Source organism: Taeniopygia guttata, chromosome 6, assembly GCF_048771995.1.
Source record: "Taeniopygia guttata chromosome 6, bTaeGut7.mat, whole genome shotgun sequence".
In the NCBI taxonomy this organism is placed as follows: Eukaryota; Metazoa; Chordata; class Aves; order Passeriformes; family Estrildidae; genus Taeniopygia; species Taeniopygia guttata.
This window is the reverse complement of record NC_133031.1, coordinates 25,945,833-25,959,780: the sequence shown is the minus strand read 5'-3', so window position 1 is coordinate 25,959,780 and position 13,948 is coordinate 25,945,833. Positions and strand designations below refer to the sequence as shown.

At 41.5% G+C, this 13,948-nt stretch overlaps 1 protein-coding gene across 2 annotated transcripts in view; it reads right to left on the bottom strand.

Annotated features, from left to right (window-relative positions):
* Window positions 1-3,892: 3,892 nt before the first annotated feature.
* The window catches only part of SORCS3 (sortilin related VPS10 domain containing receptor 3), a 268,866-nt gene continuing 258,810 nt past the window's right edge, over window positions 3,893-13,948 (bottom strand). For both annotated transcript variants that reach the window (XM_030276367.4, XM_072931239.1), the window contains exons 25-27: window positions 13,160-13,265; window positions 8,785-8,945; window positions 3,893-8,218 (exon numbers count right to left, since the gene is read on the bottom strand). In XM_030276367.4, coding sequence (XP_030132227.4) covers window positions 8,154-8,218; window positions 8,785-8,945; window positions 13,160-13,265 — 332 coding nt within the window. In that variant the 3' untranslated portion in view covers window positions 3,893-8,153. The remainder of the gene's footprint in view (window positions 8,219-8,784; window positions 8,946-13,159; window positions 13,266-13,948) is intronic.

The window sequence follows — 13,948 nt, the reverse complement described above, 5'->3', positions numbered from 1 at the left end:
TCAGTGGAGCAGATAAATAAAGAGGTTAGATCAATTCCATCCTACTACCCAGGATCACTTTATGTTTCAAGGCTGATGAAAGTATTTTGAATTGATAAGTAATTTGCAGCTGTTCTTAAATTCCCATCCTCTGCTGGTAAATTTTAGGGACTGTGGCATGCTTGTGAGTGTTTGTGCACAGTGAGGGTGTGCCCCAAGGTCTGCAGGAGTTAATGACAGATCCAGAGGAAAAGTGCCCACTGATGCCAACAGCATCTCCAGGCTCTCCTGCACCAAAGCCACAGGATTGCATGGGCTTGCCCTTTCTGTGACTTTTCCTTTTAGAAATGGACAAATTGTTCACACAGTAAATATTACCCATACTGTAAATTATTCATAGTCCCAAAGTGCAGTGGGTGAAAGTGGGGCTGAAGCTTATTGAAGCTTATGCTGAGACTCTTCTGCATAACCTACAAAAGGAAGGGAAGTTTTACACAAAAAAAAAAAAAAAAAAAGAGGAAAATCCCTCAACGTCTTATAGCTCAGTTCAGATCTCTAACAGCATGTAGACTGGAACTGACAGGAACATTTAAAGGTTAAAAAAAATTAAAACCATAGTCTCACAGGTTTTCCTAACAGTATCTTAGAGTATTCCAACTGTAGCTGATACTATTAGGCAGTAAGGTCCAAAGCCACAAATGGATTTAGACTTTCAAACTTGCCTGCAATAAGCCTCACACCCTTCAGCACGTGCATGCTGTGGAGGGCTCCTGAGAGAAGAGAAACCTTTCTGTGTGGCATGTTTCGGGTCTCAGTCTTTCTCTATCCTTGTGGACTCTCATGAGACCCAGAACCACTCTGAAATGAGGGGTGTGTACGTGTTGGGGCACTGTAAGTGCACCCAAATATTTCCAGGTGCGACAACAGCAGATGCTCCCCAGGCTGACTTTGATTTATCTTGGTTGTCAGGTTATCTCACATTTATTTTCACGACTCCTTGTACTCATTAAAATTACTCTAGCATCCCTTGTTTCTCAAAGGTCTCCTCAGGGAATGCTCATTTCAAAAAGACAAGGATAGGTAGCTACACCCCTTATCCTAGCCCAGACTGTGTGAACTGACTGTGTAGTCAGTTCTTGATGTCCCATTCACACAGCTCCCTGTAAGGTTTATCCTTGTCTCCCCTCCCAGACAAGGATTTTAACTCGTTGCTTCACCCAGCATACAGATAAATTAATATCCATGGAGGATTGTGTCCCATGAACTGAGAAATATTGCAGTGTTTTGTCATCCATCTTCCCTTTTTTTCCCCCACTGACTTCTTCAGGACCATTTTCCTTACAACCTGCATCAGAAGCCACTTCTTTTACACAGCAAGCCCCCAGCCCAATGAATAAAATCACATGCAACCCTGGGTTGACCTTTGAAATCAGCCAACAAATCCTGCCTGAGCCCTCACTCACCCAACACTGCTCTATCAGGACCCTCAATGCTCAACACTAGGACTTCAGTAGAAGTTTGGGAAGTAGAAGTGATTGGGAATCACTTGCTTAAAATTTGAATCTCGATGCAGGAAGCAGAGATGAACTCCATCTTATATGGCCTGAATGTGCTACATCTCCTATTGATTTAGTTGATCCAGCCTGAGACTTTAGAAACTTCCTGTGCTAAAGTCATTAAATGATTAACAACCACGTGCCTCTCACTGTGCCTTCTGGTCAGCCACAGGATCCCAGTCAGCCTGGTCCATCTCTCTTCTTCCTCACTCTGCTTCACATCTGGCTTCCAGGTTTTCTTTCCTTTTTGCCTTCTCTGTTCATGTAGCCAACACATACATCATCATAACATTTCTGGTAAATTTAATAAACATGTTACTCCTTCCTTCCAGCTATGTCCCTGTATGTGATTCTTTATTATTAATAGTATTACAATCTCCCCTAAATTTTGGTCTGAAAACTGCTTGACATTCACAATAAGGCATTAAAAAGGATTTATTCCATCCTTGAAGTATGCATGTAATTCCTCTTAATGTGAGAGCTCAGACTGGTGTAAATCAAGACTAAATTCACTGATATCAGGGGGCCTGAGCAGGTAGAACCGGCATAAAGCAATTGTAAAACAAATTTTTTTATCTTTATCATGGGTAAAATCCCAACAGCACAATTGCCTTCTGTCCTATCTCTACCTGCACAAATATATCTAAAATACAGTCAACTGATCTACTAATAATATTTTTTTTTAAATTTAGGAACAAACTATTTTTTTTGTTTTGCAAGGACAAATCTTGCTTTTCTGCTCTCTCACAGACACATATGAAACAGTTCCTATATAGGAATTGTTCTTTCCTCCATGACTCAAAATAAACTCATCTCAATGGTCTCATATAGAAACATCAGCAAATTTTTTAAATTAATGTTTCAGGGTCAAGGGAAAAATGTATAGATAAATATATTTAAAGGTTTTGAAAGCTTCATGGCAGCAGTCCAGTAGTGCTTTCCTTGCCTTTATTTGCTGTCTTTGGTAAAATAAAAGCAGGCCATAAAGCTTAGAAAAGTGATCTGGGTCTGGGGTTCCTGTCACCTGCCATTTCTCCCATGTAGCACCATGATATACAAGAGCAGACCAGCACTCAAGTGATGTATTACAATAATATGTCAGTACTGCAATGGTGCTGTGATAGTCCTTAATAATCAGAGTACTTCACCGGGGAGAGGGCCAAGGAAGGGAAGACCCAGGCAGAGAAGGCAAAGTCAGCCAAGCACAGCCTCAGCCTGTTCAAGTGTGGGGTGCCACGAGGGAAACAAGACAGTGAAGAGTCGACTCCAGGAGTGGTTATGATGCATTTTCCTGAGCAGCACCATATTCCCTGATAGAGGGGCATTGGGGACAACCATGACAATTTCATAATGTAGTAAACAATGCTTACACTTCCTTTAACAAAGAGAATAAGAGGTCCATCCATCACAGAAAAAACAGCTGGATTCAGACAAAGATTGACCTACTGCTCATGTTTCTAGGCTATGAAGTTTAAGTGCCTGCACTTGACTTCACAGCTGCACTTAGCTGGGTTTCTGAACAGTTGAGCACTGGGTCTCAGTGCTAGCTTGTTATGCCATGGCAATTCCATCCTTTGTGCTTGTCTGTCCATAACTTGTAGTTCAGGATCCCATGAACACAAGTGTTACACTATCATTGCTGTAAAGAGGGGCAGACACAAATATTTCAAAAGCTGAGAGGTGTTCTGCGATGCTGAAAGCATCTCATACATCACACTCAGGGACAGCCAAACCAGTCCTTCATTGCCTGACTTTCTCAGCTTTCTGAGATGAAGGAAAAGCAGAAACAACTGCAGTTTATGGACCTCAGACCTAAAGGAAAGGAGGGAGAGTGAGGGATGCATGCATGTGCATGGGTGGAGATGGCTGATACAAATCCAGAGACATATTTCCATGCTCTCTTTTATGTTTTTCAACAATCTCTCGTGCCAAGAAGTGAAGAAACTTTTTCTTTGTTTCCTTTTTTTCCCCACATTGGCATTTTACAGTTTCTTACAAGATAAAATCAGATAGGTGAGAGCATGGGATTTATGGGGTTGTGCTTGTACAAGGAGAGTGTTCTCCCCTGCTATTCACCCCCAAGGCTCCAAAGAGAATCAGCCTGTAGAACAGAAAGGTAAGAAGATAATTATTTTTGGAGAGGAGCACTAAGAAGGAAGGAGAGATAGCTGTTTTCTCTTTTATCTTAAAAGTCTTGCCTTAGAACAATTCTCTGTTGATACTCCATGTGCATGCATGACCCTGAACAACAGAGTTGGAGGGATAGATATAGCAAGGGAAATTCAGAAGAGAAAGAAGACTTTACCAAAATGAAATCTAAAAAGAAAAAGGATTGAAAAAGCAGCCAGGGGTAACTCTGATGTACAAAAATACATTTATTTTCAACAATTTCAAAACCACTGCCTTTTTTTACAGTAGAAATATTCAAATGGAACAATAAAACCAAGAACAGTATATATATATGTATATATATGACTCATGCAGTTGTATTACTGTGTTCAATACAGGTATTGCAATTGTCTGTCTCATTTAATCCTTTGAAACCACGATGGTGGTTTGGGTTTAATGCACTGTCCAACATCATCAGAAAGAATGTGAGGATTCTGGTTCCGTTCATTAGACCTGGAATATGTGTGGGAGCTGATTGAAGGGAAAGGGAGGAGATCAGGACATCAGGGCATCTTTGTACATTTGTGAAACCAAAGTTTAGTCCAGAAGAAAATACACACTTCCTACACATGCTCTCATTGATGACAACTGTGTCGGAAACATTCTGCAGCCCCCTGCCACTCTGGTCTCACCTCAGATCCTTCCAGGTTTAGTTGTTGGGTTCTTGAGTACTGGTTAAACTAAACAAAGGATCTCTTCATGGTTTATGTCAGACGATCAGCCACACAGAACCAAAAGATGCATCTAGTCTCCAGATCTCATGCATTATTCCTAAATTGCAGCTAATCCATCCTAGGGGAAAGGCTGGCAGTGATAGAGGGCACTGACCCAGTCTCTTGCTCTCTGTCTCGCTCTCTTTCATTTCCTCTTTTTACACAATTACAGTGTGGAAGCTATTTATGTTCTGTTGATGACATTGCCTATTTCCCTTATTATTCAGGTAAATAATAATCTACAGCTTCAAGGATTTCTGCTATATTTCCCTTGGGGGTAAAGTTTGCAGGGGAAAAAACTGTAAGGAGGACCCCAAGTTGTTATTTCCCAGCAAGACAAATAAAAGTGGCCAATACTCCATTCTGTGCTAACTGCAGCTCAGTGCTTTCAAAATGGTGAAGAGGGCTGGCTGCCCAGTCCAAACCTTACAGAGGTGCCATGGATAGACAGGAATGCAGTAATCACCCTTCTTGCATTCTAAAGGAGCAGAGTTCAGCGATGACCCCAAGCTTTTTTCAGCCCCCATCAGCCATGACTGTGCCCTAAAGAAACAGGAATGACCTGGCAAATGTGATCCCATGCACGCCTTGGGGACGTGCCTGGAGCCCACACCCTGGTCCTGACAGTGTGTGACAAACTACACTGAGAGGCCACGACACTGTGACACCCACCAAGTCTCACGGAAGAGGAAATTTGAGCAAACATAAGAATTAGTCAGGTTTTTCTGACATGCAGTTTTGGCTTCACGGATTTTTCTTGTTTGCTTTGTAGGATACTTTAGGATCATTTTGGATGGAAAATGACTTTCTAGACAGATGTTCCTGCAAAAGTGTCATTCAGAAATTTCTCAACTTCACTGAGATTAAATTTCTTTTTGAGAAGTGAATTTTTTTCCATTTTTTTCGACAACTTACTCCCAATTTTTCCTTCTTACTTTCTCCCATTTGGGACATTTAACAGCAATTTTTAAAAGTGTAAAGGAATATAATGTAAAAAAATGTGAAAAGAAATTAAGAAAAAAAAAAGTGAAAGCTGTAATCATCTGCCTTTCTTATTAAAATAACATGAGATGAAGCCCAAGAAAAAACTATAAAATTCCAAACAATAATTAAAATCATCACTTTGCCCCATGGTTTAAAAAAGAAAAGGTTAATACAGAAAACACTGAGTATTTAACATTCAGTCCTCTGAAGCAGCTCACCACAGCAGTACCTCAAATCCTAATGATCAGCAAAGACTGAGATCAGCCCACAATTTATCTCAAAGCCCATGGGACCATTGTTTATGTACATTCCTCCTACCTATACCTAAATGGGAAGCTATGGCCTTGTGCTAACAGTCTTATCACGAGACTGGGCCATTACTGTAAACTACTGTGGTGTTTCAGTAGAACAGAGACAGTAAAGGAACAGTTTATGCATTCGTGATGGATGGAAACCAAGGTTAAATGGAATAACACAGCCATCGCTCTTCACCTTGTATTAGAAACCACAGCAGGAAAGTGAGGGGAAAAACAGCAGAGAAATATTTTTAAATTAACAGAAAAAAAATCCACAAATCTGATTGAAAAGAACTGAGAATATTTAGTTTTAGTACTTCTCAAGAAAGAGTTTTTCCTTATTTTTTTAGGTTTAAATATTAATCTTGAAACACCTCCTGAGTTCTGCAAAATTGTGTCTAACCACTTTTCTCTCCACCTGCAGAGCCATCAGGATTTTAACCTTTGAAAGACATTCCAGCTCACTAACAGAGTGAACACATGTGGCTGAGGCTGGTTTGTAGCCCACTGGCCTGTTGCAATGCAGAAAAACAGCAAGTAACACCGAAATTCCAGCCATCTCCTCATTTCAGCCCAGGAATATTAAAGGTGATTGAAGTCCTGTACTCAGACCCTAAGAAATTATAACAAACCTTGTCATTTGCTGTCATTTCTGCCTCCTGTTAGCACACAAAGACTAGAACATCGTCCCAGATATGCCCCAAATTTTCCTTTCCCTCCTGCTGGGTCGTACAAGTCCATACTCTGCAGAATACATTCATTTTTACATCATCAACTCAAGAAAAATAGATAAAAAGTAGCTCACCACTAAGTCAACCTCTTGCCCCAAAACTCCACCTCTTCATAGGGATATCCTCAGTTCAGTGTAGTAAAAAATTTCTAAAGAGCTTTTTCAATACTTTTTCTTCGTTAACCTCCCTGTTCTAATCAGAAAACACCAACCCACCATGCAGAAATCTCCACTCTGAATTGGAAGCTGCCATTCTGCAGCACTCACAAGAAAGAACCTTTCATAGCTCATTAATGCAGGTCTGACCCTCCACTGCCCTCTCCAAAGAGCAGTCCCTAATCGCATACATCATGTTCAGCCAAAATTTACTACTCTTACACATCCTAAATAGCACTTCACTGCATCAGCTGAACTGCAAAAAGCATGACTTTCCCCTGGGAATAAAGTTACTGCAACATGCTCCACTGTTGAGCTGAGGTTGTGCTGGGTATGGCAAGGCTGCTGATATTTACCCACACAGAGATGGTAATAATTTCAGGATTCTTCTCCTCATTTTCACTAACAGATGCCACTAAGATCATTCTCAGAAGTGGGCAACAGTGACAAGAGATGAATAGATGATAAACATCATTAAAATATTCATGACAGGCTCATAGTCTGGCCTAATCTGCTAATATCTTTTTCTGCTCCTTCACAGGAAATGACACCATATATATATATATATATGTAAAAAAAGGCTTGCAGTTATACATAGAGAAATAAATTACTCTCTTTATAGAGAGCAGTGGCAGATTGAAATATGACAGACAACTGGAACACGCTTGGAACCAAAGTGTGACTCAAGTGCCCACCAGGGTCCCTGTTTGGCTGGCGTGTACATGTGTGTGTGTGTGAGTGCACGTGGGCGTGCATGTGTGTGTGTGGTTCAGGTTTTCTTTTAAACATATCTTCTTTTACTAAACATTAAATTATTTCCCAAGAAATAAAAAGCTATGTACATTGTAATTATCTACAGTAGGCCTTCGGCATCCTCGCTATTCACATGCACAGGGTTCGGGCTGCATTCATAAACTCGGGCTTGTCCTGCACTGCTTGTGGTGCTGTCCCCTCCAGCCAGTCTGGAGTCCAAGGAACACTGACGTGTGTGTTTGCTCTGATTTTGGTTTTTTCCCTTTCTCAGCAGTCAGCAGTGCCAGAGGGTGACTGAAATTAAAAGCAATTAAAAGAGGCAAGATCCTGCAAAAAGCTGAGACATGCATGTCATTGGAAAGCGAGGGATGTTGGCATGTTGCAGAGCCTGGTCCAACTACCCAGCCTGAACCCTCTGGCAGGATGAAGCAGCTGATTCATGACTTATTCTGAAAAAGGGCTGAAAAGGGACAATTTACTTACATCATCTTGCCTAAGGTATGACACCTATCTATTGGATTTGAATACTTAATTCCCATTATGCATGTAACAGGAAGGTGGCATTCAAATCTCTTTGCACACTTGACTTATTCTTTGCTTTTTATTTCTAATCTGATGTGTATTCCCTAAATATGAAGAACCTCTGCTATTTATGAATGCAGCCCTGGTAAACACAAAAAGCCCACCCCATTCCCTCCCAAATGATAATAATGACATATAACTCTTTCTTTTTTCATAATAATAATAATAATAATTATAACAATAATAATTACAAATAAAAATTCAGAAATGCTGTAGACCAAGTGGATTCTCAGTATTAAACACTAGTGCAGTTGGGGATTTCCTTTGTGCTTTCACTGTTGGCAATTGTTGAGATGCTTCCTGTGGAGAAGAAAATGGAGAAGAGAATCAGTGTAGTGGCTTCAACAGCTTCTTACTCTTTAGGATGTGGTAGTGTAAGTGTAAAGACAGAAAAGATGCTTAAACGCAACACATTCTTTTGTATATTTGCAATAAGCAGGGACCATGCAGAAAACTCAATTACTACAGCTCAGCTGACCAGCAGTAGACTCATTAAACTATTAGGGACATATTTGCTTGTAAACACAGCAAACCAGCAGTGTGAGGCTGGCTCAGCTGATTCTTCTGAGAGTGCAGGGAATTTGGCACTCCTCCACAAGAGAGGCAGGGTCATGAGCAGGAATAGGTGTGAGCCACAGCTATTACCAACTTCTTTAACCTACTGCTGGAGCCAGGTTCCTACCCTGGGAAAAGCTGAAAAGCTGTAAGAGAAACTCCACTATCCTGCTGCTGAAAGGGATTTACTCCCTGTCCCAGTGCCTCAGGACTCTCACCCAGGGTCACAGTCACTGCCTCTACTAATACCCAAAAGACCAAAATCTTCACCCAGACTGTGGAACAGAACTCCGCTGAGGGTTATCTCTCACCCATCACTCGTGTGTCCAGCTCTTTGTCCATCAGCTCCTCAGGGTCTGTGAACTCACTCAGGGTGATTTTGGGGGCATTTTCACTTTGGCTGACAGAGCCAATCATTTCCTGCTCCTTGTCATGTTGAACTTGGGCATAGATGTTAATCCAAGGGATTTTCCTGCACAGGAAAGGAAAATGAGAGGTCGTGGTTTGTAACACGGGGATCCTCAGCATGTCATTTATTAATGAGACAAACTAAGCTGAGACTAATCCCAGAAATGCAGCACTGGCAGTGATGCAAAGTATGATCTCTCAGAATGGTCAAAGTACCACATAGATGTTCATCTCTGAAAGTGCCTTTAGCATCCAGTCATTCCAGGAACAGCCAAAGGTACTCCAAATCTCAGGCCATTGTTTTCATATCATGTGCACCAAGGCTCCCTCAGCTGCAAACTTCAGCATTCTGCCCTTTTAAATGAGAAATCGTGCACACAGTGGACACTGCACTCAGCTCAGAGAGCAGCAATTAACTAAGTACAATCAGCTGCAATTGTCAACTCTCTCAGCATTTATTATATGATCAGTATTGCATTGGAAACAAAAAGTAAAAATCAATTTGGCACTAGTATCAACTGAACAAAAAAATTGCTGGGCTTGTTGCTGCCGACAGGTCCACACTGACTCAGAAGAAATTGCCACATCTGAAACAGTTATAAAGAATTGCTCCTGCCTCAGAGTCAGAAAGGATTTGGACCTCATAACACCCATCCAAAGTCTATTTGTAACCATTCCATTGCAAAAACCAGATTGTCATGCTATGGATCATGCAAGTTTGCAGGGACTTATTTTTCCTTGCTGCTCAGGAAGCCAAGGAAGTGAAGGGATTATTTCTTCCTCCTCCCAAGCAAAGTTACCTTGGCCTGCTAGAATGATATCCTTGAGAGTCAGTCAGGTAGACAGATTATACAGGCCTAGACAGACAGGTAGTAATTCCTGGAGGAATGCAAGTTTAAATGAGAGACCTGAAAAGGAATGTGTTAATCATCATGGGGGTTGTCAAGATTATCTGTTATGCCTGTTGGAAGTTGACTGTTTTTCCTAATGCTCTTAGAAAGTCTTCCTGCCATGCAGTTGACACTGCTCAAATATGGAAAATTTGAAGAATATTTTGAGTTCCTTAAAGTGCACAGGAGTGAAAGAGAAAGAAGTGTTCAAAAGAAGTAATTATATGGAAAATTTGGAGAATATTTTGAGTTCCTTAAAGTGCACAGGAGTGAAAGAGAAAGAAGTGTTCAAAAGAAGTAATATAAAATGCCATATCTTTATGCTGATATATCTGCTGTTGGATATGTCAGAGACTGAAAGCTGTGGAAATTGCCTCAGCTCTCATGAATTCAATAGGTCTATACTGATTTTACTCCAGTGAAATTCTGGCCTTAACCAACTTGTGCTATTGGCTTGATTTAGCATTCTGTTCTTAATCAGCATCAAGCCAGGACATATTTGGGATGTTTAGCACCAAACAACAAATCTTATTATCTTTTTCCTTTCTCCTACCTTCTAATGTTTCAATATGCCATAAATGCCACTAGAAGATATAGGAACTACACAGGAAATGAGTGAGAACTAATGCTTTCCCATAGGATTTAAGTGCCCAGAATTTGTCTAGAGATGCATAGAGACATGAGAACATGCCTGGAGATAGTGGAAAACGTAGTTCTGCTTCCAAACAATGCAATAGCAGAACAGTGATCATCTCTGAACTTCGTGAGGAAAGGTGAGAAAAGCTGTTTAGAATTGTGAGATAGAGAGGCAAGGTACTTCAGAGAGTTAGGGAAAAAAGAAACTGAGATGGCTGTACATATGTGAATGCATACCCAAATACCTAATCCTGCTGTGCCTCCCAGCACAGACACAGGTGGCCACAACCACATCATTCTGAGCACACTCAAGCACACAGTCCTGCACTGCTGCCCCAGGACACACACATGGACTTCCCCACAGCCCACCACTGCTCAGCACTCATGCACACACAGTATTGACTGATATATGCTCAGTCTTCCAGAAAAGAGACAACTTTTTTACAGATTATTTCCATACTTTTTCCCTCTTCCTTTCATTTCCACTGGGACCTCCTCAATAAGCATCTCTCTGGCAGCAGTGTTTAATATGCTTGCCGAGTCTATAAATTGATGGACTCGTAATAAGGAGTCTGTGTGCAAACCAGCAAAGCACCAAATCTATGAATTTGTAGAATTAAGAAATCATGTCAGCCTATGCTCTCCCATAACCTTTCCCTGTAAGCAGAAGTTCTGTATTCAGGGTGGGACCACCACTAATCAGTGAAGTACATGTGGCTAATGGACCTCTGCATCACTCAAAGCCACAGGAAAGCTTTTGGGTGCCTCCAGCTCCCCTTTTTCCATTAAGAATCATTGCATGCTCTCAATTCTGCTCCACTGAGACAGGGGTTTTAGACAGAGCTGAAAAGTTGCTTTCTCTTCTGAAAAAAATCAAGTTGAGAACACTCTGTGTATATGACTTATCCTAAACTTTGACAATTTGATCTGGGTTTTTCCCCTTTGGGACAGAGAGGTAAGAGAGGACAGCCAGTTAATAAGCTTTTGGACTAAGCAAAACTGATGTTTTGACCACCTTCCTCCTCACTCCCAATTTGTCATACAATCAACTTTCAGACAGATTTTAACAAGGCAGGGTCTGCATAGCCCTAGAGCATAATAGAAGGCTGATGGCTGCTATACTCAAAGCTCAGGGTGCTTAAGTAGTACAAGAGTCAGTTTTATGAGCTGTAGTAGCAGAAAATGACCCAGAGAGTGCCAGAGCAAAGTGCATTAACGAGCTCCTCACTGTTCTCTGGAACATAAAGACCCTTCTTTGCCTGCTAGTGGTAACCACAGCAGTGCTAACTGCTGACCACGGGGCCAAGGAGATCAGCCCAAACCTAGGAAACCATCCCACCAAGACACAAGGGAAAGCATGTCTTATGCAGGGCTGTACCTACAGCTTGTCACATCTCCCAGGAAGATTTCTTTGCCTTCACCATCTTTCATCTGCGTGTGAGAGGAATCATCAGCTGCCTCCCCAGCTGATGATTGTAAAATCAATGCCTTAAACAAATCCCATTCCCCTGGGAAGCTGCAATCACCTCACAGAAACAGAGAGGGGATTTCAGGCTGCTGCAAGGAGGTCGTGCTGAAGGCTTTGAAGTCTGCATCTGAGCAGAGTCACACAAATGCTTGCCCTGGAAATTGTCCTGGGCCACCAAAGTCAGTGGGAGCTTGATAACAGTAAGCAGTGTGCACAGGATCAAGCGCTACAAGGAATGCCACTCACTGACTAGGACAATGGTTAATGCAAGATGCTAGCAAGGAGGGAAACTTTAAACCTGAAGACTAGGATAGATGTCTAATCATATAATTTAATTTTGAATATTGTTTGTATCCCACTAACATCCTTAGAGAATACTAGCCTTATCTTGGGGAGCAGAAAAGCTGGAGAAGGTAACAATTAGCTGGAATCTGGACAGGAAAAGCTCTAGTTTTTCATTTAGAGGAACTACTATATCCAGAAAGTTTTATTTATTTAATTTTAAGTCAGACTCAGCTTATGTTTCCAACACAATATTTGGCCACTGGTCAAGATCTAGGCACACAGACCATTTTATACTATAAGCACTGTACTGAATGCAAAGTTCCTCCTAAGGAGCTTCATCTGCCTAAAATATATCTTCATAAAGCAGACCTTCAGCAAACAGGCCATTCATGTCACATATTTTGTTTCACAGCTTGCAGCAGCCAAGTGCCACAGGCCAGACCTGGTCCTGCCTGCTGTCTGGAAGCAAAAGGTTTGTATTAACATCTGTCAAGGTAAATCTCAGCACATATTCCCAAAGGCATTTTGGTGCTTTACACAAATTTTTCTGGCTTTGAGTCTCCCACCTTTAACATAAACACACCTGTTCTTCTGCAAGATTAACCTATTCACTTTACAAGACACAAATGAGATGCTGCTGCACTAAGGCAGCTGGGCAGGTGGTAGAGACTGTGTGAAGCCATCCATCGTGTGGTTTTTGACTAAGCTTGCTTTGTGTATCTCAGTACTCAGTGAGCACAAAGGTTCCCATTTCTGGTCTGTGGTTTAAATACATCTGCTGAAGCAGAAGGTGATTTCTAAAGTTTTGAAGCACCAGCTTTGTGGTGAAACAGCAGTAGATGGTTTCCTCTGTAAGTTTCAGAAATAGGGAGCTCCATTCCTCGAAGCTGGGTGCCCAGCACAGATCACTCTTCATTTGCAATTCAGACACAGCTCTGCCTAGGTTTCCTGTAAACCACTCAGAGTCTCTTCCTCCCATCCCAAAGTTTTTCAACTTACCTCTTGAATTTGTAGATTAAAAAAACAGCCAAGCCCACAAACACCACTGACAACAACATCAGCATTGCTGAACTGCTGTGACCCGAGCTGGAATCCACAAGGGGTGCTGCAGAAGGAAAGGCAAAGGCAAAGCATTACACTTGAGGGATAGTACAAGGAAACACTCTAAGTACGAAGAGTTGAGTTCAACTCTGTCTTTCTCACATCTGCTTTATCACTACTGCATGGTGCGTGCTGGTTTTGGCAAGACCAATCAGAAGGAAACAAATTGGTTCTCTTGTCCTTCAAAAGTCAATGCCCTTTTTCAAGACAGTGCAGTCTAACATCCCTGAGTGGAAAGGCACAGCAAGCCATGCTCAGCTGAATGCCCAATCACTCCTGTATTAACACTCTGGGCTATTACTTTTCAGGTTTTTCCAGGTATTAGAGTGGAAATGAATTTTATGAAGCATGGCTTAATAAATATCATTCCCCTTCAGAGAAGATACCTTAGAGCATCAATGAACAGCACGACTCCCATCTTCCAAGGATATTCATCTATCTCACATGTGACAGGGATCTACTCTTGTGACAAGCCTCAAGGTCCATCCTTGTACAGGACCATAGAGACTTTTAAATTGAGTCAGTTTCATAATGTGGGGGAGCCCAAAGCAATAATCCTGGATTCAATCACACAATACATTATAATGTTTTGGAGATTTTTATCCTCGACGTTTTGGCTGGCTAAATACAGTGTATTCCTATACCTTGTTTATGCAGCTATTCCAAAAGCTCATCAGAGCACACCAT